Source organism: Sus scrofa, chromosome 6 (assembly GCF_000003025.6).
Source record: "Sus scrofa isolate TJ Tabasco breed Duroc chromosome 6, Sscrofa11.1, whole genome shotgun sequence".
Classification (NCBI taxonomy): domain Eukaryota; kingdom Metazoa; phylum Chordata; class Mammalia; order Artiodactyla; family Suidae; genus Sus; species Sus scrofa.
Genome location: NC_010448.4, coordinates 74947476 through 74971758, shown reverse-complemented (window position 1 = coordinate 74971758; position 24283 = coordinate 74947476). Strand labels below are relative to the sequence as shown.

General features: G+C 50.4%; 1 protein-coding gene across 4 annotated transcripts in view; it reads right to left on the bottom strand.

Moving 5' to 3' along the window:
• Nucleotides 7593–24283, bottom strand: part of FBLIM1 (filamin binding LIM protein 1) — a 34337-nt gene continuing 17646 nt past the window's right edge. For all 4 annotated transcript variants that reach the window (XM_005656021.3, XM_013988764.2, XM_003127630.6 and 1 more), the window contains exons 6-9: nucleotides 23006–23175; nucleotides 18338–18516; nucleotides 16154–16271; nucleotides 7593–11156 (exon numbers count right to left, since the gene is read on the bottom strand). In XM_005656021.3, coding sequence (XP_005656078.1) covers nucleotides 11043–11156; nucleotides 16154–16271; nucleotides 18338–18516; nucleotides 23006–23175 — 581 coding nt within the window. In that variant the 3' untranslated portion in view covers nucleotides 7593–11042. The remainder of the gene's footprint in view (nucleotides 11157–16153; nucleotides 16272–18337; nucleotides 18517–23005; nucleotides 23176–24283) is intronic.

The following is a 24283-nucleotide window of genomic DNA, read 5'->3' as shown; positions in this document are numbered from 1 at the left end:
TGACTCACTTCGTCCCTCGGGGCAAAAGTCAACTCTCACCCCTGCAGGAAGCTCACCCGCCTTCCCCTCCCCTGAGGGGATCCTCCGCCCTGGGTCAGCCTGTTCAAAACACTGACCTAATTCTTCCACCCACACCCTTCGCTCCTCCACCTTGAGATGTTTGCAGACACCTGCCTGGGTCCACAAGCAGGTCTTGGGAGATCATGGAGACAGCTGGAGGGGGTGGGAAAGCCCTGTTCTGGAAGTCAGGACACCTGGGCATGATGCTACCTGCTGTGTGAGCCTGGCAGGACGCACACCCTCTCTGGGCTCTAGTCTCCACTTCTGTGCGAATAGGCAGTTGCACTCAATGTGTTCTGGTTCCCGGCTCCGGAATTCCACCAGGGCTTGGGGTTCCTGCACCTGGCTATTGCCTTCAGGGTTTCAGTCCCACCCTCTGCACACAGCCCTGGAGGTCCTTTCCGACTTGGTCCTACCCTGGACTGGATCTCATCCTCGCCCCTTCTCGCACCCCCAGCAACATGCAAATGCCCCACTCAGAGAGCAAACACCTGGAATGCTCTGGAACAGCACCTGACTGGCAGATCCCCACTCATCCTGCAGTGGATGTCATGCTCTCTCCAGTTTTCTTGTCCTGACCTGTCAGCTGTATGCATCTCTTCCTCATTAAACTGAGTTCTGTGCCATGGGCAGTGACCGGCACACAGAAGGGGTCAAAGAATATTTTATGAATGAATGAACAAACAAATGCATGAGCTGGAAGCTCCTGGCCAGCCAGGTCCTTTGTTTGTCTTTTCCACGTGGCGCTAGGGGCAGGCCACCCGAGTTCTGCCCTGCCCAGGGGTTGGGGAGAGGGTGCTCGTTGAGAGGTGTAGGTTTTCAAGGGAGGTTCCAGCTGGGCTCAGCCAGGCCACAGCCCTGAGCTGCCTGGCCCATGACTCACATCCCCAAGCAAAGCTTTCATAACCCTCCCCGGCCTTTCTGGACCTGCCTTCTGAGCAGGCCTTCAGACTAATACCTCTCAGGTTTCTCTCTAGCTCCAGCCAGTCTCTGCCTGGGAACTTGAACTTTGCAACAGCCGCCCACCCCCCTCCCACCCCGGTTTTAAAGGACCAGATCAAGATTCCTGGGCTCTATTGTATTTTCTTTCCTGAGGAATTTGTGTTCTGTTTACAGAATGGAAAAACATTGCCACCCACACTGGCTCAAGGTCATCCTGATTTTTTGAGATCCCTCATTTGGCATCTGCTTGCTGTCTGCTGGGGTGGAGAGGAGCCCTAGCCCTCCCCCCACGGCACCCTAAGACTCCCAGGCCACCAGGGTTGGGGAATGCTAGCCTCAAAGCTTTGTTTACACTGCCAGTCTGGCCAAAGCCATGTAGGGCCACCAGGGGCTTGCTCCAGTCCTGAGAACAATTGAGAACCATCAGGAATCCCCATAAATTGGGCTGGGGTTCCCCACCTTACCTTCCCTGCCTTCTCCTCCATCCATGGAACCCCTCCTCCTTTTCCAGACGCTGCCCCCCGCCTCAAACAGTGCCCTTTGCAGAAAAGCATTCAATGGCTTCCTTTGTCCTGTGTCCTCTTGTCAATGGTGGGCAGTGACTCCTGGAACTCACAGGCTTCTCTTTTTCCAGTTACATTTTATTGTTTTATTTCTTTTATTTTATTTATTTTTGGTCTTTTTAGGGTTGCACCCATGGCATATGGAAGTTCCCAGGCTAGGAGTCGAATAGGAGCTATAACTGCTGGCCTACACCACAGCCACAAGGTCAGATCCAAGCCTCCTCTTCGACCTACACCACAGCTCACAGCAACACCAGATCTCTAACCCACCACGTGAGGTCAGGGATCCGACCCACGTCCTCATGGATACTCGTTGGGTTTGTTACCACTGAGCCACCACAGGAATTCCCTTCTAGTTACTTTTAAAAATAATATATATTTTTCTTTTTTGCTACAGCTTGCAGCATCTTTTTTTTTTTTTTTTTTTTTTTTTGTCTTTTTGCTATTTCTTGGGCCGCTCCCGCGGCATATGGAGGTTCCCAGGCTAGGGGTCTAATCGGAGCTGTAGCCACCGGCCTATGCCAGAGCCATAGCAACACGGGATCTGAGCCGCGTCTGCAACCTACACCACAGCTCACGGCAACGCCAGATTGTTAACCCACTGAGCAAGGGCAGGGATCGAACCTGCAACCTCATGATTCCTAGTCGGATTCGTTAACCACTGCACCACGACGGGAACTCCAGCTGCAGCCCCTTAATGTGGGATCTCAGTTCTCAGACCAGGGATTGAACCCAGGCTGCATCAGGTAAAACAATGGGTCTTAACCATTACACTGACCACCAGGGAGCTCCCCAATAATAAATGTTTAATTTTGGAATAATTTTAGATTTCCAGAAATGTTACAAAGATCACACGGAGAGTGTACCTTACACACTTCACCAGTTTCCTTTCTGATAACAGCTTGTTGGCTTTTGGTTTTTTATTTGGGCTTTTTTTTTTGGCCAAGCCCATGGCATGAGGAAGTTCCTGGTCCCCAGATTGAACCCAAGCCGCAGCAGTGACAATGCCAGATCCTCAACCTGCTGAGCTACCTGGGAATTCTTCTTTTTTAATAATCACTATTTTTTTTTTTTTCTTTTTTGACCACCCCACGGCATATGTTGTTCCCTGGTCAAGGATTACAACTACAGTAACACTAAATCCTTAACTCACTGTGCCAGGCCGAGGATCGAACCTGGGTCCCAGTGCTTCCAAGAAGCTGCTGATCCCATTGTGTCACAAGGGGAACTCCGATAACATCTTACATAACTATGGCTCCTTTGTCTAAATGAGGAAACCAACAAGGGTACAAAACTATTCACTCAACTCCAAACTTTGTCCGATTTCACCAGTTTTTCCACTAATATCCTTTTTCCATTCCAGGATCCAATTCAGAGAACCACATCACTTTTAGTCATGTGCTATTTGTGATGATGAAAGTATAATAATCTCCATTTTACAGATGAAGGAAGAAGAGATTGGAGAAGGAGGCGAAAGCAGAGGAAGAGAGAGAGGAGGGTCTGGTATTTGGTAGTGAATCCACCTGTGCTGGGACCTGAGCCTTTGTTTTTCCTCGTTGAAGGGGTCATAGGTAATTACTTGCCGGCAGGTGTGAGGATGAAAGAAGATATGTTTATGGGTACCTACCATCCTCGAGATGGTAGCTGTATTATTGTCAGCATCATCATTACTGAGGAGCCCGGATCTCTTCTTGTGGTTTTTTTGTTTTGTCTGGCCAAGCCCTGGGCATGTGGAAGTTCCCGGGCCAGGGATCAAATCTGCAGCCACAGTAGTGACAATGCCAGATCTTTAACCCACTGAGCCACCAGGGAGCTCCCCAAGTTCTTGTTAGGGGTTATGGTTATGTCTAGAGGAGGCCCTGCCCCTCTTTACCAGGAGAGGGGCCCTTGTTTGAACCAGGCCTTAAAGATTGAGAGTTAGAGGAGTTTCTGCTGTGGCTCAATAGGTTAAGAACCCAACTAACATCCATGAGGATTTGGGCTCAATTCCTGGCCTTGCTCAGTGAATTAAGGACCCAGCGTTGCTGCAAGCTGTGACATAGGTCACAGATGCAGCTCGGATCCAGTGTTGCTGTGGCTGTGATGTAGGCCTGGCAGCTCCAGCTCCAATTTGACTCCTAGCTTGGGGACTTCCATATGCTGCAGGTGCAGGGAAGAAAGAAAGAAAGAAATGAAGGAAGGAGGGAGGGAGGAAGGAAGGAAAGAAAGAAAGAAGGAAAGAGAAAGAGGGATGGAAAGGAGGAAGGAAGGAAGATTGAGTTAGAAACCCTAGGGTATGGCCCCACAGTGGCCGCTGGCTGTGTGTGGCATCTCCCTGAGCCTCGGTTTCCCCACCTGTAGGACAGGGGTGTGAGGCGATGTTGCAAAGGTTCTGTGGGGCAGGACCCCGGGAGGCGCAGAGCAGCACTGGGCTGGTCCCCCAGCATCTATTAGTCTGGACCATCCCCAGCCCTCGCGAGGCAGGCAGTCACGGCCTGGACCTCTCCGTCAGACAGACCTGGTGCCCATTTCGGTGTCCCCCCAGCAGGTTTCCTATCCCTGCAGAAACCCTGTCAGGGGTCGTCAGTACCCCCCCCCCAACCTCACCCCAAACAAGGACTCAGAAAGTCAGTTCCCTCTGCTTTCCTTACCTTCAGGACTAAAGAGGCTGTGTCCTAAATTCAAATAGCTGGCTAGGAGTTCCCATTGTGGTGCAGCGGAAACAAATCCGACTAGCATTCCAAAGGAGGATGCAGGTTCAATCCTTGGTCTCAATCAGTGGGTTAAGGATCCAGCATTGCCAGGAGCTGTGGTGTAGGTCACAGACAGTCTTGGATCTGGCATTGCTGTGGCTGGGGTGTAGGCTGGTATCTACAGCTCCGATTCGACCCCTAGCCCTTAAAAAAAAAAAAAAAAAAGCTGGCTAGAGGCTTAATCAGAGCGAGAGGAGGTCTTGTTAAGACCCTGTTCTGTCCAGCTGAGCAGCGCTCCCCTCCCCGACTCATTCAGTGATTGCTGGGAGGTGGGGCAGCTGCCACTGACATACAGAAGATCCTGGGTGAGGGGTCCAATCAGAGCTGCAGCTGCCACACCACAGCCACAGCTGTGACCTATGCCACAGCTCACCGCTGTGCAGTATCTTCAATCCACCGTGCGAGGCCAGGAATCAAACCTGAATCCTCAAGGATATTAGTTGGGTTCTTAACCCTCTGAGCCACAAGAGGAATTCCTGACTGCTGTTTCTTTTCCTTTTTCTTTTTTTTTTTTTGCACCCGAGGCACATGGAGATTCCCAGGCTAGGGGTCGAATCAGAGCTGTAGCCGCCAGCCTATACCACAGCCACAGCAACACAGGATCCGAGCCTCATCTGTGACCTACACCACAGCTCATAGCAACGCTGGATCCTTAACCGACTGAGCAAGGTCAGAGATCAAACCTGCATCCTCAGGGATGCCAGTTGGGTTTGTTAACCACTGAGCCATGACGGGAACTCCTGCCTACTGTTTCTTAACTGCTTAATGAGGATGCCCACAAGTCACCCTCCACCTCTGCTGGCAGAAAGGAGCATCCAAAAACCTGATGAAGGAACTGTTAAAAGATAATTTTCAAGAAGTGAAATCATGACTCCTATACAGATACCAAATGAATGCATGTTAACATTCTGTTTAACTCAAAAGGGAACCGGGTGGATGTTACAACAGGCAGCCGAAACACAGTCACGCTTATAGGTCAGGAATACTGAACTGAATGTGCAGATGGAGGCAAAATGGTTTTTCCACAAGGGGCTGGGGGGGAACCTCTAAGACAAGCCAGAATTTATCAGTTACCTAGAATTTATAAAGTTGTAAAATAGCTTAAAGACAATGAAAGGCTAGAATCCAATAACCAGGAAGTCAGCGCTGCATGTAGACAATCTAGTTTTCTGCTGAAGCGCAGTTTTTTTCTGCAAAAGGAAGGTCATGAGTAGGGTGCATCCATGGTCTCTAAACTGCTGATCGTTCACGAGATTAGTGTGATTCACACACTATGAATGCACGATCCTTTCTGAATGCATGCAGGAAAGCACTTCTCAATGGCAAGAAGCCTGCAGCCTAAAATCAGCAGCTCTTAAGATGAAGGGCTGTAAAATTTTTTCCAGCTGGGTTTTGGCATCTGTATGACATGATGGGATCTGGAACATTCTAGAATGTGGGTGTTTGTGATGTGGGTCTGTAGCACTGACCTGTAGTTTTTCCTGGACATGGTTTGATACTGACTCTGCTGTGCAGCCCCAGACAGCTAAAACCATCTCTCTGATGTACAGCTTGTTTTGAATTGGGGTATTAACAGTAGCTATTTTGTCCATAGTCACTTCATCAATTATTATTTTTTTTTTTTTTTTTTCTTTTTGCCTTTTCTAGGGCCGCTCCCACGGCATATGGAGGTTCCCAGGCTAGGGGTCGAATCGGAGCTGTAGCCACCGGCCTATGCCAGAGCCACAGCAACGCGGGATCTAACCTACAACACAGCTCACGGCAATGCCAGATCCTTAACCCACTGAGCAAGGCCAGGGATTGAACCCACAACCTCATGGTTCCTAGTCGGATTCGTTAACCACTGTGCCACAACAGGAACTCCCAATTATTATTTTTTATGAATAGCTTTTCACCTTATGATAACTGTTTTGTAAAATGATAAAAGCCTTTCTTTGAAATTGTCTTACGGTCATCCTACCAACCTAGCCTTCTCGTCTCCTCCTTCCTGATCCCTTCTGTTCTCCTTTAACCTCACATCTCTACCACTTGTGCCCCTAGCAGAGCAGAGGCAGCATTTGGTTGCCCTGATGGGGCTGGCACATGCTGGGCGTGGCCTCGGGTAAGGCAGACTCTGGGGACAGGTGACAGACAGGAAGTCTCAAGGATCCCTGGCAACCTCATTCTGTCCTTTGTCCTGACTCTGTCTTTACTGAGGCTAGGTACTCAGATATAACTTGTAGGGGTGGCAGCATGGGAACCCCCCGGGAGCGGGGGTGACCCTCCCAACAGGTAGGAATTTGGACAGATGAAGAATTTCAGTCTCCTGACATAGTTTTCCCAGCAATTCCTTAGCCACATTGCTCCCTTTCTCGTTTTCCAAGCCATTTTCTTCTCTCAGCCTCACCCCAATCATGTGCGGTGGGCAGGCAGGAATGATTCCCATTTTGCATCTGGAGAAGTTGAGGACCCCATGGCAGGCATGAGAAGCTGATGCCCAAGGGCTAAATGCTAGCCCATGCTGCCCTCCAGTGGCCATGAATGGCACCTGCCTTTAGGAAGCGCAGGTCTGCTAAGATGCCAACAGCTTTCCAGTGTGGGTAGGGGAGTGTGTCTTCCCCTCAGGACACCTACAACACTTTATCAGCTCAGCCTCATCTCTGAGCATTAAACTGTATATGTTTAATTGTGGTAAGATGTACATAACATCAAATGTACCATCATCACTGTTTTTGTGGCATTAAATACATTCACACTGTTGTGCAACCACCACCCCATTCATCTCCAGACCACTTCTCTCTCTCTCTCTTTTTTTTTTTTTTTTGACTTTTAGGGCTGCACCTGCAGCACAGGGAAGTTCCCAGGCTAGGGGCTGACTTGGAGAGCAGCTGCCGGCCTACCCCACAGCCCATCACAATACCGGATCTTTAACTACTTAAGTGAGGCCAGGGATCAAACCTGCATCCTCATGGATACTAGCTGGATTCACTACCACTGATCTACAAGAGGAACTCCTCCAGACCACGTTTCATCTCGGAAACTCTGTACTTACTAAACAACTCCTCCCCGCCCCCAGCCCCTAACCAACCACTCTTCTATGATTTGAATGACTCTGACTCAAGTGGGATCACATGGTATTTTTCTTTTCGTGACTGGCTGACTTCACACTGCAGAAATCTCCCTAGAAGTGTCCTATTATGGAGTAATTTATAAATAAATATGCAGCCCAGAAGACAAAGGCATCTCCCAGAATTTCATCCAGACACCACTCCTCCAACCACGACCAACCAGCAATAGGCTGGGACATGAGGCATCACAGCACTAGATTGCTCTTTAATGACAGGATAAATCAAACCAAACCAAACTTGGCCAGCAAGAGAGAAAGTGGCCCCAACAGCTGGGCCTTGGAAGCTCCAACCTCACAGCTCCCTGGAGTCCGGTCCTGGAACACAGTGCCTCTGGGCCAGCAGCAGAGATGCCCAACACCCCCTGTCCTGGGGCCACGGCTGCTTTGCCACCAACCACAACTGCAGCGCCACATCCTGGATGGAAGTGAATCAAGCTCCGCATTCACAGGGCAACCCCTGCTTCCTGACCGCACATATCTGAAGCAAACCCTTTTCCTTTGTTTTTTGGCTTTTTACGGCCACATCTGTGGCATATGGAAGTTCCCAGGCTAGGGGTCCAATTGGAGCTGCAGCTGCCAGCCTACACCACAGCCCACAGCCACACCAGACCCAACCAAACTGCGTCTGCTACCTACATAGCAACTCAGGGCAACGCTGGATCCTTAGCCCACTGAGCGAGGCCAGGGATCGAACCCGCATCCTCATGGATACTACTCAGATTTGTTTCTGATGCACCACAACAGGAACTCCCACTAGTCGGATTCTTAACCTGCTGAGCCACAAGCGGAACACCAAACCCCTTCTTCCTGAAATCCTCCCCAAATCCCTCAATATCTGCCCAAGTTCTAAGAGCCACCTAATATCTGCTTCCTGTGATGCCCTGCTGTTCCCCATGCAGTGTGGCTCCCGTGCTGCAGCCTGCATGATGGACCCAGCTCTGGGAACTGCAGGCATGTCTCCAGTGGTCTCTAACTGATGGGCTTCAACAGGAGCCTGGAGGAATGTGGATAGCAGTGCCAGCTAAGAGCTGCCAGCCAGGAGTTCCCACTGCGGCGCAGTAGGTTAAATGTCCCACTGAAGTGGCTCAGGTCGTAGGAGAGGCACCAGTTCAATCTCCTGAGGCGCAGTGGGTTAAAGGATCCAGCATTGTTGCAGCTGCAGCTCGGATTCAATCCCTGACCCATCAATTGGCAGCATTCCTGGAGTGCTGGGATGCAGGCTCGTTTCCTGGCCCCAGTGGGGGCAAAGGATCCATACATTGAGAGTTCCCATTGTGATTCAGTGGTTAACAAACCCGACTAGTATTCATGAGGATGTGGGTTCGACCTCCAGCCTAAGTGGGTTAAGGATCCAGCATTGCCATGAGCTGTGGTGTAGCCTGGCAGCTGTAGCTCTGACTTGACCCTAGCCTGGGAACCTCCATATGATGCCTATGCAGCCCTAGGACAAAAAAAAAAAGGGATCCACAGCTCACAACTATGGCTTGGATCTGATCCTTGGCCCAGGAACTCTGTGACCTGGGGCGGCCAAAAAAGAAAGAAGAAAAAGGGACTATCAGGCAGCGCCAGACAGATTAGGGACCTATGGGCTGGTCAGAAAGCTCCCCAGCCCAGCACTTCTTCCCATCCCAGCAGCCCTGTCTGGTAGATGTTAGTATTGTTCACATTTCAGAGGTGAGAAAAGCGAAGCTCCGAGGGCTAATAACCGGTCTACACTGCTGAGCAGCAGAGCCAGGTCTGAGACCAGAGTCGCTGGCCCCCAGGTCAAGCGCTCACCAAATCCAGCTGGCAGTGCCTGAGCTGCAGTGGGCAGCCCACAGGGAGTGGTCCCAGGGTCCCGCATAGAGAGCGCATCCTGAGGCTGGCGTCAACTCTGCTGAAGGGAGTTGGTGGCCTTAGACAACCTCCCACAGCAATGGCACCACGTGATCACCCAGCAGCCACCTCACTGCTGGTGGGGAGGAGGGACAGGCCCATGCTATGCACTCCTGCAGCACTGAGCAGATGCCCAGACATTTTTTCTGGCGCTTCTATCAAAGACTGGTGTTTTTACCTGGTTAGAACACAGACAAATGAATGCTATGCATTTATTTTCATCTATAACTAGCACAGTAACATGTGACTGCATGGATATACTGCTTAGCATACAACTAAACTGGTGATTAAAAAAACAGTATTTTGAGTTTAAACATATTAAGGAAGTAAGAGACTAAAAGGTCCTTGTACAATAGAGGGTGGAGGTCTGTGAAGGCCTGGAGTTTTGGACTCGCTGCTCTAAGCTTCAGGCAAGAAGCCCTGCTCTGCTCTGAAGCCCTTAAGGGGCCCTTTACCTGGAGGCCAGGGCATCCTCCTAGGAGCACGTGGTTCATCCAGATGGCCCCAGGGATTTAATTTGTTCAGGCCCCACAAAATGTCTCAGAGGTTACAAAGCAACAAAAGAGATTTTCCTTGAAAGGGAGAATCTTCTAGGTGTGGCCTTGAGGAGGCAGTGGTCACAGGGGAGTCTGGGCTGGGAGGCTGGAGTAGGGGTTGGAGGAGACCGCTATCACTGTCCTGGGGGAGAGTGTGAGAGTGTGTGGGTGTGAGTGTGTGTGCATGGGCCCCCAGTCAAGGTTGCAGGAGGCACAGTTAGAGCTCCTGGGCTCTGCTCCGCACTCAATCAATGTCTGTTGAATCACAGAAGGTGGCGCCAGAAGGCAGGGGGGAGGGATTGCTGAGGTCATGGATGTCAGCATGTCACCCTCTGCTCCTCCCCTGCTGTTCAGGTTCACACTTTGGCCTGGGCCCCCTGTCAGTGTGACATGTCCCCAGCGTGGGAAGTCCATGGCCATGCCACTAGTTGGTCAATCTTGTAGATTTATGAACAAAGGAAGACATTTTCTACTAAGATTTTCCCAGAGTTTCCACTGTGGCTCAGCAATTAATGAACCTGACTAGCATCCATGAGAATATGGGTTCAATCCCTGGCCTTGTTCAGTGGGTTAAAGATCTGGCATTGCTGTGGGCTATGGTGTAGGTCACAGATGTGGCTTGGATCCTGCATTGCTGTGGCTGGAGCCGGGGGGCTGGTTGCTACAGCTCTGATTGGGCCCCTAGCCTGGGATCCTCCATATGCCGCGGGTGCAGCCATAAAAGGCAAAAAAAAAAAAAATTCCTCCCCCCAAATCCAAAGAATGTTTCTCATCATTTAAACTTCAAATTTAAAAACAGTGCTTTTTAAGGGACTTGGGAGTTTCACTCAAACAGCTCAATCCTGCAAAAGCTGGTCTCAGCACCCCACTGCTAGAGACCCAGGCACCATCTGGAGACTCACCCCAACTCACCCCTGGAAATGGGGGTCAAGGTCAGCGAGCCAGAGGAGCCAGAGCCACAGAGATGGGACCCCTGGGGAATGATGTTCAAGGTACAGGGCTTTCCAGTGCCCAGAGGAGAGCATGAAGGCTGCTTTCTGCCAACCATCCAGCTCTGAGCTGGGAGGAGGCTCAGCCCCGAATCCAGGACATGATGGGCCGAGCCTCAGGCTGGTCCCGGTGCGGCTAGGAAGGAAAGTGTGCAAGAGCAGGAGAGGAAGGGAAACAAGTTAGGGAGGGGCCCCGAGCGGGGCTAGTGTGCGACCTTGGCCCCAGCCCACGGGTGCCCTCAGCAGCAGCTCGCCGCGCTCCGCTTCACGTGGCACGGCTTGCAGAAGAGACGGTTGTTCAGAGGGTAGCAGCCTTGGTCCGTGGGCTCCACAGACAGGAGGATCCTGCAGTCCTGTGGGAACAAGACACACGTAGATGGACCCCAGGCCTGAGCACTGCGGCCTGGACCCACACAGGTGGGACTCACCAGCACCCACCGATGCAATGAACGGAATAAGCTGAGGGGAGAACCGAGGACACTGTGGGGAGAGGAGGGCCTTCGGCAGAGAGGCCCCTGAGGGATCGTGGAAAGGACTAGAAGGGCCTTAACCTCCCTGAGGTCTGGGGAGGGGTGGGTTCCACATCTGGGACAGGACCAGATCTCCAGCTTCAGAGTCTAGGGGTCTCTCTGTCATCCTACCACCTGGACAGCCCTAACACTGGCACAAACTTTAACATTTCTAATGTCTCTAAATCACCAAAAGATTTTTTTTTTTTTTAATTTTTACGTTTTTATTTTTTGGCATGCGGAAGTTTCTAAGCCAGGGATCAAACCTGAGCCACAGCAGTAACCAGAGCCACAGCAGTGACAATGCTGGATTCCAACTGAGCCACCTGGAAACTCCAAAATCACCAAAAAAGATTTTAGAACGAGGAGGATGGGGATTCAGGGGCCCAAACTTTGCCAATGTCACCATTCTGCCATGAGGCTGCACCTCCTCTGGGCCTCACCAGGACACATATGGGAGACTAATAACAGGAACATTTAATGTCCAGAGACCAGGCTCAGCGCACAGCTGGAATCCTCTGGAAGCTGCCCTGATCTGCCCAGAGGAGCTATTCTCCATAGAGACAATTGGGGTCACGGGTGCCATCCTGACCCAACACAGCCAGCTGGGGAGGGCGCCCTCGTGTGTCTTGTCCCTAGAACTGCACCTCTAGAGTCTCTCTAGGGAATCCTGGGCTAGTTAATGCCAGGACCTGTGCTGTTCCAAAAGGCCACTTGTATGGCATTCTGAGAGCATCGAGTGCCAAACCTCAAGTCCCCAAAAGGCACATGTGAACTCTTCTAAATCAGAATCAAGTGAGAAAACATCTCAACTATGATGGTGTCACACAGTCTGTGAAGGAGCTGTCAGGTGACAGAAAGCCGGCCAGCCCAGAAGAGCAGGGGCAGAACCGCTTTCTTGGCCTGTTTCTTCATCTTAAATGGGGACAGTAAGTCCCCTATCACAAGATCGTCATTAGGATTCAAGAAGGCATGTGTATATGAAAGCATTTTATATATTAAAAACTCAACATGATGGAGTTCCTGTTGTGGCTCAGCGGTTAACGAACCTGACTAGCATCCATGAGGACACAGGTTCGATCCCTGGCCTCACTCAGTGGGTTAAGGATCTGGCGCTGCCGTGAGCTGTGGGGTAGGTGGCAGACATGGCTTGGATCCTTGCTTTGCTGTGACTGTGGTGTAGGCCAGCAGCAACAGCACCAATTCGACCCCTAGCCTGGGAACCTCCATATGGGTGGGTGCGGTCCTAAAACATGAACAAACAAACAAAAAAACTCAACATGATGGAGTTCCTGTGTGGCTTAAGGACCTGGGGTTGCCGCAAGCTGCAGCACAGGATGCAGCTGCAGTGCAGGATTCAGATGCAGCTCAGATCCGTGTTACTATGGCTGCGGTTCCAGCTGCAGCTCTGATTCTATCCCTAGCCCAGGAGCTTCCATGTGCCCCAGGTGCGAGCATAAAAATTAAAAAAAAAAAACTAGCTGAGTATGAAAGTTGTGTCACCCTTCCAACAACAGTAAGAAATAACCTAGACGAGGAGTTCCCGTGGTGGCTCAGTGGTTAACGAATCCGACTAGGAACCATGAGGTTGCGGGTTCGATCCCTGGCCTTGCTCAGTGGGTTAAGGATCCGGCATTGCCGTGAGCTGTGGTGTAGGTTGCAGACGCGGCTCAGATCCCGTGTTGCTATGGCTGTGGTACAGGCTGGTGGCTACAGCTCTGATTCGACTCCTAGCCTGGGAACCTCTATATGCTGCAGGTGCGGCTCTAGAAAAGGCAAAAAAGACAAAAAAAAAAAAAAAAAAAAAAAGAAAGAAAGAAAGAAATAATCTAGATGACAAAATAAGCAGGAATGGCAGTGTGGACAGTACCTTGAAACCCATTTCCCTTCCTAGAGAAACAGGACCCCAAATCTGCTCCAGGTTGCTGCAGCTGGAGGCTTACAGTCTGAAACACAGCTGCTAGAGTCCAAATTGACTCACCGTAGCAGCCTGGGTAATGTTCCCGTAGCCTTGGCCAAGCTGATCAAAGACAAGCTGGGAGGGTAATTTGCTCACTAGCCAGGCTCAGGGAAATGCCACTTGCCACTGGACCTAACGTGGTCTAAGGCAGGGACAACAGCACTTGAATTTCATCATTGTTCTTTCAAGATGCGTTATCACTTGGACTTTGAACTATAACCAACAAATCAACATAATTATGAAGCAGTGTGTCAACTTCTCAGCTAAGCTTCCTGGTCATGTTCAGTGAAAATGGCCTCTTGGCTCCACATATCTGTTTAAATGGGAGGGAATAGGAATTCCCATCATGGCTCAGTGGTTAACAAACCTGACTAGGATCCATGAGGATGAGGGTTCAATTCCTGGCCTTGGTCAGCGGGTTAAAGATCCGGCATTGCCGTGAGCTTGGTGTAGGTCACAGATGCAGCTTGGATCCTTCATTGCTGTGGCTGTGGCTTGGGCCGGCAGTGGTAGCTCAGGCCGGCAGGTGTAGCTCCGATTCGACCCCTAACCTGGGAACCTCCATATGCCATGAGTGCAGCCCTAAGGGAAAAAAAAAAAAAGACAAATAAAAAATAAGTGGGAGGAAATAAAGATTTGGAATCACTCCTTGGCTGGTTAAGAGATTTGGTCTGGGAGTGCCCACTTAGGTGATAACTCTGTCACCATCACCAAGGAAGACAGAAACATCAGTGACATGGGGGTGACAAGAAGAGGGAGGGGAGGACTCTTGGAGCCTCCTCAGCAGGAGTAACTATATAATTTGCAAGGTTCAGGGCAAAAATGAAAATGGAGAGCCCCGTATTCAAAATGAAGAATTTCTAAAAATGACAGCAGAGCTTCAAACCAAGCACAGGAGCCTTCTGAGTGTGGGGCCTGTGTCACCTCCACCCCACTCCCCGGCATTTCCTGCTGGGACTACTGCACGCACTTCCAACCAGCCTCCCCACTCCCTGTAGCCTGAGGTCCAGACTTCTTAGCTTGGCACACGGGGTCTTTTCTTTCTCTCTGGCCCCATAGTTACCACACCATTCGCCATGCTGTACTCAGACACACCTAGAAATTTCTACTTCTCCCGATGCTTCAGGCTCACTGATGCCACTGTGAGATTTTACAGGTCCTTGCCTCTTTCTGCCTTTTCTAGGGCCGCACCCAGGGCACATGGAGGTTCCCAGGCTAGGGGTCCAATCGGAGCTATAGCCGCCGGCCTACGCCAGAGCCACAACAACTCAGGATCTGAGCTGCATCTGTGACCTACACCACAGCTCACGGCAACATCGGATCCTTAACCCACTGAGTGAGGCCAGGGATCGAACCCACAACCTCATGGTTCCTAGTCAGATTCGTTAACCACTGAGCCACAATGGGAACTCCCCTTGCCTCTTTCTGTACTTCTTTTTCCCTCTCTGAATATGTGGCAAACTTCCACCCATCCTGCAAAACCCAGGTTAAGCAATGCCTCCTCTATAAGAGTGGCTTTTTTTTTTTTTTTTTTAATTTCATGGCCACACTCACAGCACATGGCAGTTCTTGGGCCAGGGACTGAACTCAAGTCACAGCTGTGACCTACACTGCAGCTGGAGCAATGCCAGATCCTTTAACCCAATGCATAGAACTGGGAATCCAACCTGCACCTTGGCAACGACTCAAGCCACTACAGTCAGATTTTTAACCCACTGCGCCATGGCAGGAACTCCTATAAGCGTGCCTTTGACGTTGTCTCTACTGCAAAGCAGTGGGTTAAAGATCCAGTGCTGCTGCAGCTGCGGCTGGGATTTGATTCCGGGCCTGGGAACTTCCACACACCGTGGGTGTGGTCAAAAAAGAAAAAAAAAAAAGAAAGAAAGAAAAAGAGTGCCTTCAACTGCACCAACCTCGTTAGACTTGCTCACTGCCTTCTTTTTCCCAAAGTTGATTTATATAAGTTCCTTCTTAGTACCTGGAAGGACACTTGTGGTGTAGGTCTGCCCAGCATCTTTTTCTTGCTTCCTATGGTTGTATCCACCCCAGTCTGTTTCATAAGAGTTCTGCCTCCCTGGCCCCAGAGGTTATGAATCATAGCTCCTGACCACCGATTGGTCCAGAATGGGCACGTGACCCAAGGTGGGTGAATCAGAAGCCTTCTTGGGACTATGTGGGATCCTGGGTATGGTTTCCAAGTTGGAAGGATATAAACCTGAGCCAGCCATGACCATGCCCTGTGTCCCCTGCCTTTTTCTCTTCTGTGGGAGGACACCAACCCACAGAAGAGAAAATGAAGCAAACACACAAAAGGGGAGAACCGAGAGGTGGAGAGAGCCCCAGGATGTTATCGGGGATGTCCCCACCCAGAGCCTGCTGGAAGATCCCTTTTCTTGCAGAAAGAAGGTTGAGCTTGGTTTCTATCATTAACTCAAAGAGTTCTGATTAATAGACTACGTGTGTAATCATTTCGAACCTTATTATTTTTTTTTTTTTTAGAGCTGCATCTGCGGCATATGGAAGTTCCCAGGCTAGGGGTCAAATCAGAGCTGGAGCTGCCAGCCTACACCACAGCTCACAGCCACACCAGACCCAACCAAACTGCGTCTGCTACCTACATAGCAACTCAGGGCAATGCCGGACCCTTAACCCACTGACCAGGGGCCAGGGATCAACCCTGCATCCTCATGGATGCGAGTTGGGTTCGTTACCACTGAGCCACAACAGGGATTCCCTCCAACCTTACTTGTCTCTGTGTTGGATGGGAAGAAATTTGAGAGCAGAGGATTTGTCCTGCCCCAGGGCCTGGTTCTCAATAGGGCTGGGGCGGCAGTTACACAGGATCTGCAGCAACTTACAAAATCATCACTGTTTCACTCACCTCACACCTGTAGCAATTTTCATGGAAGTTTCTTCCCATGCACTCGATTTTGAAGGCATCCTTCCCGTCTCGGGGGATGATGGGATTCTCACAGATGCTGCACACAGGGGCGAATTTCCTAGAGGGAGAGAAACCCACACTCTGGAGGTGTTCACGCCACCGGCCATAGAAATTAGCTGTCAGAACCCTGGGCGGTTCACGTTCACCTCCCAGAGCTATTTCAGACCTGGTGCTATGCAACTGCACCTGAAGCTACAACCACAAATGCCTATTTCTTCCTGGCAGGAGTGGATGGAGAGACCCGGGTAATTAGACTTGGCTTCCCAGGGTATAATTAGCTCAAGGCAAAGAAGTGACCAAGGAAGGCTGGAATTTGAGAAAGCAGAGAACTCTCATGTGTGTTCAGAGGGATCCATTTCATGCGTCTTGTATTTCATTTTCTTCTTTCCTTTCTCACTAAGCACATTTGTCCCTCCCTGTGGGAAGTGAGCGACTCGAGGGCAGGGATGGAGCCTCACAGAGACGTGTGCTGCTACCACTCGATACGGCTCCAGCTCAGAGGGGAGGCAATGTGGTCTGGTGTTTGAGAGCAAAGCTCCAAAGTTAAGTCATGGGGGTGTTTTGTTTTGTTGTCTTTTTAGGGCTGCACTTGTGTCATATGGACGTTCTCTGGCTAGGGGATGAGTTAGAGCTTCGACTGCCAGCCCACGCCATAGCCACACCACATCTGCAACCTGAGCAACTGCTCATGGCAATGTCGGATCCTTAACCAGCTGATCGAGGCCAGGGATCATCCTTATGGATACTAGTTGGATTCTTTTTTTTTTTTTTTTTTTTTTGTCTTTCTGCCTTTTCTAGGACCCCGCACCCACAGCATTTGGAGGTTCCCAGGCTAGGAGTCCAATCGGAGCTGTAGCTGCTGGCCTATGCCAGGGCCACAGCAACGCGGGATCCGAGCCTCGTCTGCGACCTACACCACAGCTCACAGCAACGCCAGATCCTTAACCCACTGAGCAAGGCCAGGGATCAAACTTGTAACCTCCTGGTTCCTAGTCAGATTCAGGTAAACGGAACTCTTACACTTTTTTTTTTTTTTTTGTCTTTTTGCTATTTCTTTGAGCCACTTCTGCGGCATATGGAGGTTCCCAGGCTAGGGGTCCAATCAGAGCTGTAGCCACCGGCCTACGCCAGAGCCACAGCAACTCGGGATCCGAGCCGCATCTGCGACCTACACCACAGCTCACGGCAACATGGATCGTTAACCCACTGAGCAAGGGCAGGGACCGACCCGCAACCTCATGGTTCCTAGTCGGATTCGTTAACCACTGCGCCATGACGAGAACTTCTACACTTTCTTTTTTAATCTCCTTTTTTTTTTTTTTTTTTTTGGCCACCCCACAGCATACAGAGTTCCTAGGCCAGGGGTCAGATTCAGGCTGCAGTTACAACCTATGCCTACATTGCAGCTGTGGCAACGGCTGGATCCTTAACCCACCGTGATGGGCCGGGGATCAAACCTGTATCCCAGCACTGCAGAGACATTGCCGATCCTGTTGCACCACAGCAGGAGCTCTAGAACTCTTACACTTTCTGCGCAATTTTTCTAAATCTAAAACTACCTTTCCAAAGATAGTGTAGTTTAAAAAAAAATATTAAGCAGTCAAAATCTAAAGAAAAAATTGGTAATAGAGGGAAAGATCTGTGATATGACAGGTGTAGTAAATGTCAATATTGGGCAAAAAGTACAATAAAAACCAGAACCCTTAATAGTGCCTGCCTGGAAGACAGGGGGGTATTTTGGGTTGTTTTGGGGGGAAGAGGTTGGCCTTGTTCATGGCATGTTGAAGTTCCCAGGCCACGGATTGAACTCACACCACAGCAGCGACCCAAGCCACTGCAGCAACAATGCTGGATGTTTAGCCCGCTGAGTCACAAGGGAACTCCTGGAAGTCAGTTTTGGGTCTAAATGGCCTAAACCCAAGTGGAGTGCCTGCTACAGTGTAACTGCTCAAAAAATGTTAGCTACAAGCAAGTGCTCAGTCAAACATGGGGTACGTGGGACAGGCAGACCTGGATTGGGCGGGCCCGGAGACGGCAGGAAAGCTCTGACCCAGCCCCCAGCACTCAGGCCAGCTCCTCCGCCCCGCCCTCCCTGCCCCTCCTAGTACATGGACCCTCTTGTACCTGTAGAAGTCGTCCAGGCAGTACACCTCATTCTGGCTGTCCAGCGCAAAGCTCTCGTCCCCGATGCACCGGGCACAGGTGACACAGGTGAAGCAGGTGGGGTGGAAGGCCTGGCCCAGCGCCCTGATGATGTGCTCCCGGACCCCCTCGCCACACTTGCCACACTTCTCCAGGGTGTCCTGGGACAGAGAGCCATGCCTCAGAGCCACGCCATGGGGGTGCCTACTCTAAACCACAAGGGGCATCAGATCAGCTACCCATAGGAGCCTAGGAGGCCAGGGGACTGGGAGAGGTGCTCACTTTACTTTCATGCCATGGGCCTAGAACTACTACCACCAGAATCTCCACACGGCTTAGAAGGGATTGAGTTTGGCACTGTATCCCAGATTTACTATAAGGAATCCTGCCATAAATAAAGCTATGACTGTGTTGTTGTTGTTTTCATTTTTTAAAGTTTTATTGAAGGTGTTCCCATTGTGGCACAGCAGAGACAAGTCCGACTCAACCTCATGGTTCCATCCCTGGCCTCGTTGGGGGTTAAGGATCCTGCATTGCCAGATATAGGTTGCAGATACGGCTCAGATCTGATGTTGCTGTGGCTGTGGCTGTGGCTGTGGTGTAGGCTGGCAGTTGTAGCTCTGACTGGACCCCTAGCCTGGGAACCTCCATATGCTACAGGTACAGTTCTAAAAAATCAAAAAAACAAAAGAAGTTTTATTGAAGTATAGTTGATTTACAAGGTCGTGATAATTTCTGCTGTACAACAAAGTGATTCAGTTATATGACCGCATTGTTTTATTACTAGGAAATGCTTGAGACCAGGGTCCCTGACATGCAATAGAAGAAATTCCTCTAACACTTCGGTCGGTAAAAGACACTCCTAGAGGAACTGGTGTGTGTTTTATTTTATGGACAATAAACCTTGAAACACTCCCTTTTCCATTTGGCCACTTGGAAGCTTGTTTGGGGGGGGGGGTTTGGCCTTGTTCTTGGCATGTTGAAGTTCCCAGGCCAGGGATTGAACCCACACCACAGCAGTGACCCAAGGCATATGGAGGTTCAATCCCATGCTCCACTTTTAAGAATGAGCATAGGGGTCTTTCACTCACATATTTTTGGGTACCAACTCTCCTTTGATCTCATCTCACTTACTACATTGATTTTCCTCTGATTTGATTTCTTTTTCTTTCTTTTTTTTTTTTTTTGGTCTTTTGTCCTTTTAGGGCCGTGCCAGAGGCATATGGAGGTTCCCAGACTAGAGGTCTAATTGGAGCTGTTGCTGCCAGCCACAGCCACAGCCACGCCAGATCCGAGCCGTGTCTGCAACCTACACCACAGCTCACAGCAACACTGGATGCTTAACCCACTAAGCGAGGCCAGGGTTTGAACCCACAACCTCATGGTTCCTAGTTGGATTCATTTCCGCTGTGCCATGATGGGAACTCCTGTTTTGATTTCTTTATTTTACATCTCATAGTATTAGAGGCGTCCCTTAAAAAATTTTGTTAATGTTATTGTGGTAAGATTATCTAATATGAGATCTGTCCTCTTAACAACAAAAGTTTATTTATTTATTTAACTTATTATTATTACTTTTTTAGGGCTGCACTGGCTGTATATGGAAGTTCCCAGGCTAGGGGTCAACACCACTGCCACAGCACAGCCAGATCCGAGCCTTGTCTGTGACCTACACTGCAGCTCACGGCAATGCCAGATCCTTAACCCACTGAGCGGGACCAGGGATCACACCTGAAGCCTTAATGGATACTGTTCGGGTTTGTTACCACTGAGTCACAACGGGTGCTTCTATTTTATTTATTTTTGGTTGCACCTACGGCATGCAGAAGTTCCCAGGGAAGGGATCGAACCCGAGCCACAGCTGTAATTAGAAGCAACAACACTGGATCCTTAACCAACTGAGCTCTGAGGAAACTCCATCTTTTTTTTTTTTTTTTTTTTTTTTTTGCAATTTCTTGGGCCGCTCCCTCGGTATATGGAGACTCCCAGGCTAGGGGTTGAATCAGAGCTGTAGCCACCGGCCTACACCAGAGCCACAGCAACGCAGGATCCGAGCCGCGTCTGCAACCTACACCACAGCTCACGGCAACGCCGGATCGTTAACCCACTGAGCAAGGGCAGGGACCGAACCCGCAACCTCATGGTTCCTAGTCGGATTCGTTAACCACTGCGCCACGACGGGAACTCCAGTTAATACTTTACTGTATTTATTAAAGTGCATGATGCACTGAAAATAATGTGTTAGCAGCTAGGATGACAACGATGCATTTTATAAACACTATTTTAACTTAATCCTCAGAGCAACCCCATAAAGTAGGTCACAGAGCTAGTAAGTGGCAGAGGCAGATTTTATTTTTATTTTCTAATTTTTTTTGCTTTTTAGGGCCACACCTGTGGCATATGGAGGTTCCCAGGCTAGGGGTCTAATCGAAACTGCAGCTGCCAGCCTGCACCACAGCCACAGCCATGCCAGATCTGAGCCACATGTGCGACCTACACCACAGCTCACGGCAACACCGGATCCTTAACCCACTGAGCAAGGCCAGGGATCGAACCTGCAACCTCATGGTTCCTAGTCGGATTTGTTAACCACTGAGCCATGATGGGAACTTCGAGGGAACTCCATCTTAACAAGAAAGTTTTAAGTATACAACATTATAATTGACTACAGGTATATGTGCATTCTTATAAACTTCCTCAAATCCCTTTTGGCAGGAGGAGGGATGCGAGAGAAAAAGAAAGGGGGTTATTACTAAGGCAGACAAAGCCCGTCCCCCCACCCCCCCATTCCCTCAACAACCCCACCCTCCATCCCCCCACCCCCATCCACATTTGCTCCTTCACATGCCTCTTCTCCTTCCTGTGTTCCCGTCCATCTTAACCTGATTTCCTCTGGACAGGTGTGTCGGGACAGGTGTGTCTGGACAGTGTGCTTGGTGGGGGCAGCATTTCCCCTTCCCTCCCTGTCCTCAGGGCAGCCCTTGTCCCCCCCCCCAGCATGCTGCCGAAGCCCCTCCTGGCTGTTCTCAGCTGTGGGCCCACCCTCACCCCTCCGGGCCACCCCACCCCTGCGTGGCTCCAGGCTGGGGAGGGCTGAGGCCATTCCCCACTGGCATGTTGATGGGGTCACAGGCACAGGGTGGGACATCCTAGCTCCTCTCTCCTCCCATAGCACCTGCTGCCTGTGATTAGATCATTCTGAGTTTTCACAGTCCCAACTCCAAATACTCTAACCCTTTAAACCAGTAGTTTTGTTTGTTTGTTTTTGTTTTTTTGTCATTTTGCCTTTCCTAGGGCCACACTCACGGCATATGGAGGTTCCCAGGCTAGCGGTCTAATCGGAGCTGTAGCTGCCAACCTACACCAGACCCATAGCAACATGGGATCTGAGCTGCGTCTGTGACCTACACCACAGCTCACAGCAACGCCAGATCCTTAACCCACTGGGCAAGACCAGGGATCGAACCTGCAACCTCAGGGTTCCTAGTCGGATTCGTTAACCACTGAGCCACGACAGGAGCTCCTAAATCAGTAGTTTTCAAATTTCAATGTGTATTAGAACTACCTGAGACTTATTAAAATGCAGATTGCCAGGTGCTACCAATCCCTAAGGGCAAAGTGAGGCCCACTGCACCCCAGGTGCTGTGTCCCGTGGCAGGGGGGGAGGGGGGTCTGTATATCACACTGAAAACTGCCAACGTGTGCTACCAGAGCGCTAGCAAATCCACACCTTTGCCTCCCAACTAGCCTCCCAGGCTGCATGTGGTCCCCAGAGATGCTCGTCACACCACACACTGGAACCTCATGGCTCTAGGTGAGTGAGTGGCAACACCACAGACAGGTTTCAGAACCAGCCAGGCCTGGGGCAGAACGCCAATTTCACCGCCATCAGGAGTGTGACAGGCTAGATGCCGAATGCCCCCAAAGACAGCCAGGGCCCAAGCCTGAAACCTGTGACTCTCCTGGATGGCAAAAGAGACTTCGCAGATGTGACAGAGTTAGGGACCTTGGGGTGGGGGGATCATCTTGGCTTATCCGGGTGGCCCCCAACTATCATCACAAGTATCTTTTTTTTTTTTTCCTTTTGGCCATAGCCACAGTGTGTGGAAGTTCCCTGGCCAGGGACTGAACCTGCGCCACCACAGTGACCTGAGCTGCTATAGTGACAACACCAAGTCCTTAACCTGCCACGCCATAGGGGAACTCCACAAGTACCTTTATAAATGGGAGATATGACACAGTAGGAAAAAGGACACTGATGCAAGATGCCACCTTGTCAACTTTGAAGGACAAAGGTAGACAAAGGACCCAAGAAGTGCAGCTTTAAAAGCTGGAAATGGCAGGGAAACAGATAATCCCTTAGGGCCTCCAGAGGGAGAAAAAAACTTTGATTCTGACTCAGGGAGACTGATTTTGGACTTCTGACCTCCAGAACTATAAGAATAAATGTGTGTTGTCTGAAGCCACCACGTTTGTGGTCCTTTGTTACAGCAGCCACGAGAAATGAACACACCCTGGCTGAGTCCCTTCCCTCCCCTGAGCCTCAACTTCCTCATCTATAAAATGGGTCAGCTGTGCCCGCCTCCCAGGATTGTTGTAGGGATGGGGATAATACAACACCTGGCACCTGGATAACTGCCTGGGGTTTACCTGGTAGCAGGGCTCACAGAGGGGCCGCCCATCCTTCTGGTAGAAGCTCTGCCCAGCCAGCTGGCGGCGGCAGACGCGGCATGTGAAGCACTGGGCGTGGTACTGCCTCTTCATGGCCTCCACGGCCAGCTCCCGGGGGGACACAGTCTTGTGGCAGAAGGCACAGATGTCTGGGGTAGAGAGACACAGGCTGTGACTCGCTCAGTCTGGGAGAAATGTACCCAGTCACCACCCAAAACCCGCCCAGATTCCAGGTCTCTGCCTTGAACCCCTGGGGGTTGGGAGTGCAACTCAGCTCATGGGGAGGGTCATGAGGAGCATGAAGAAGCAAATAGGGAGTTTCCTGATGGTCTAGTGGTTAGGACTTAGTGCTTTTATCACTGTGGCCTGGGTTCAACCCCATATCAAGATGCTACACATTGTGGCAAAAAAAAAAGAGAGAGAGAGAGAAGGCAAAAGGCCTTTAAAAAGCTAAACTCTAGGAGTTCCCATTGTGGCTCAGTGGAAACTCAACAGCAAGTCTGACTAGCATCCATAAGAATGCAGGTTTGATCCCCGGCCTCACCCAGTGGGTTAAGGATCCTGTATTGCTGCAAGCTGTGGCGGAGCTGCAGACACAGCTCAGATCCTGCATTGCTGTGGCGGTGGCACTGGCCAGCAGCTGCAGCTCCAATTCGATCCCTAGCCTGGGAACTTCCATATCCTGCAGGTATGGCCTAAAAAGAAAAAAAAATAAAGTTAAAAAAAATTAGGGAGTTCCCGTCGTGGCACAGTGGTTAACGAATCCGACTAGGAACCATGAGGTTGCGGGTTCGGTCCCTGCCCTTGCTCAGTGGGTTAACGATCCGGCATTGCTGTGAGTTGTGGTGTAGGCTGCAGATGCGGCTCGGATCCCGTGTTGCTGTGGCTCTGGCGTAGGCTGGTGGCTACAGCTCCGATTCGACCCCTAGCCTGGGAACCTCCATATGCCGCGGGAGTGGCCCAAGAAATGGCAAAAAGACAAAAAAAAAAAAAAAAAAATTAAAAAGCTAAAATTTAAAATCAGGGAGTTCCCTGGTGGCTCAGGAGGTCAAGGATTTGGTGTTGTCACTGCTTTGGCTTGGATTGCTGTTGTGGTACGGGTTTGATCCCTGGCCTGGGAACTACCACATCCAGCAGGTGCAGCCAAAAAAAAAAAAAACCGTTGGGAGTTCCCGTCGTGGTGCAGCGGAAATGAATCGAACTAGGAACCACGATGTTTCAGGCTCCATCCTTGGCCTCGATCAGTGGGTTAAGGAT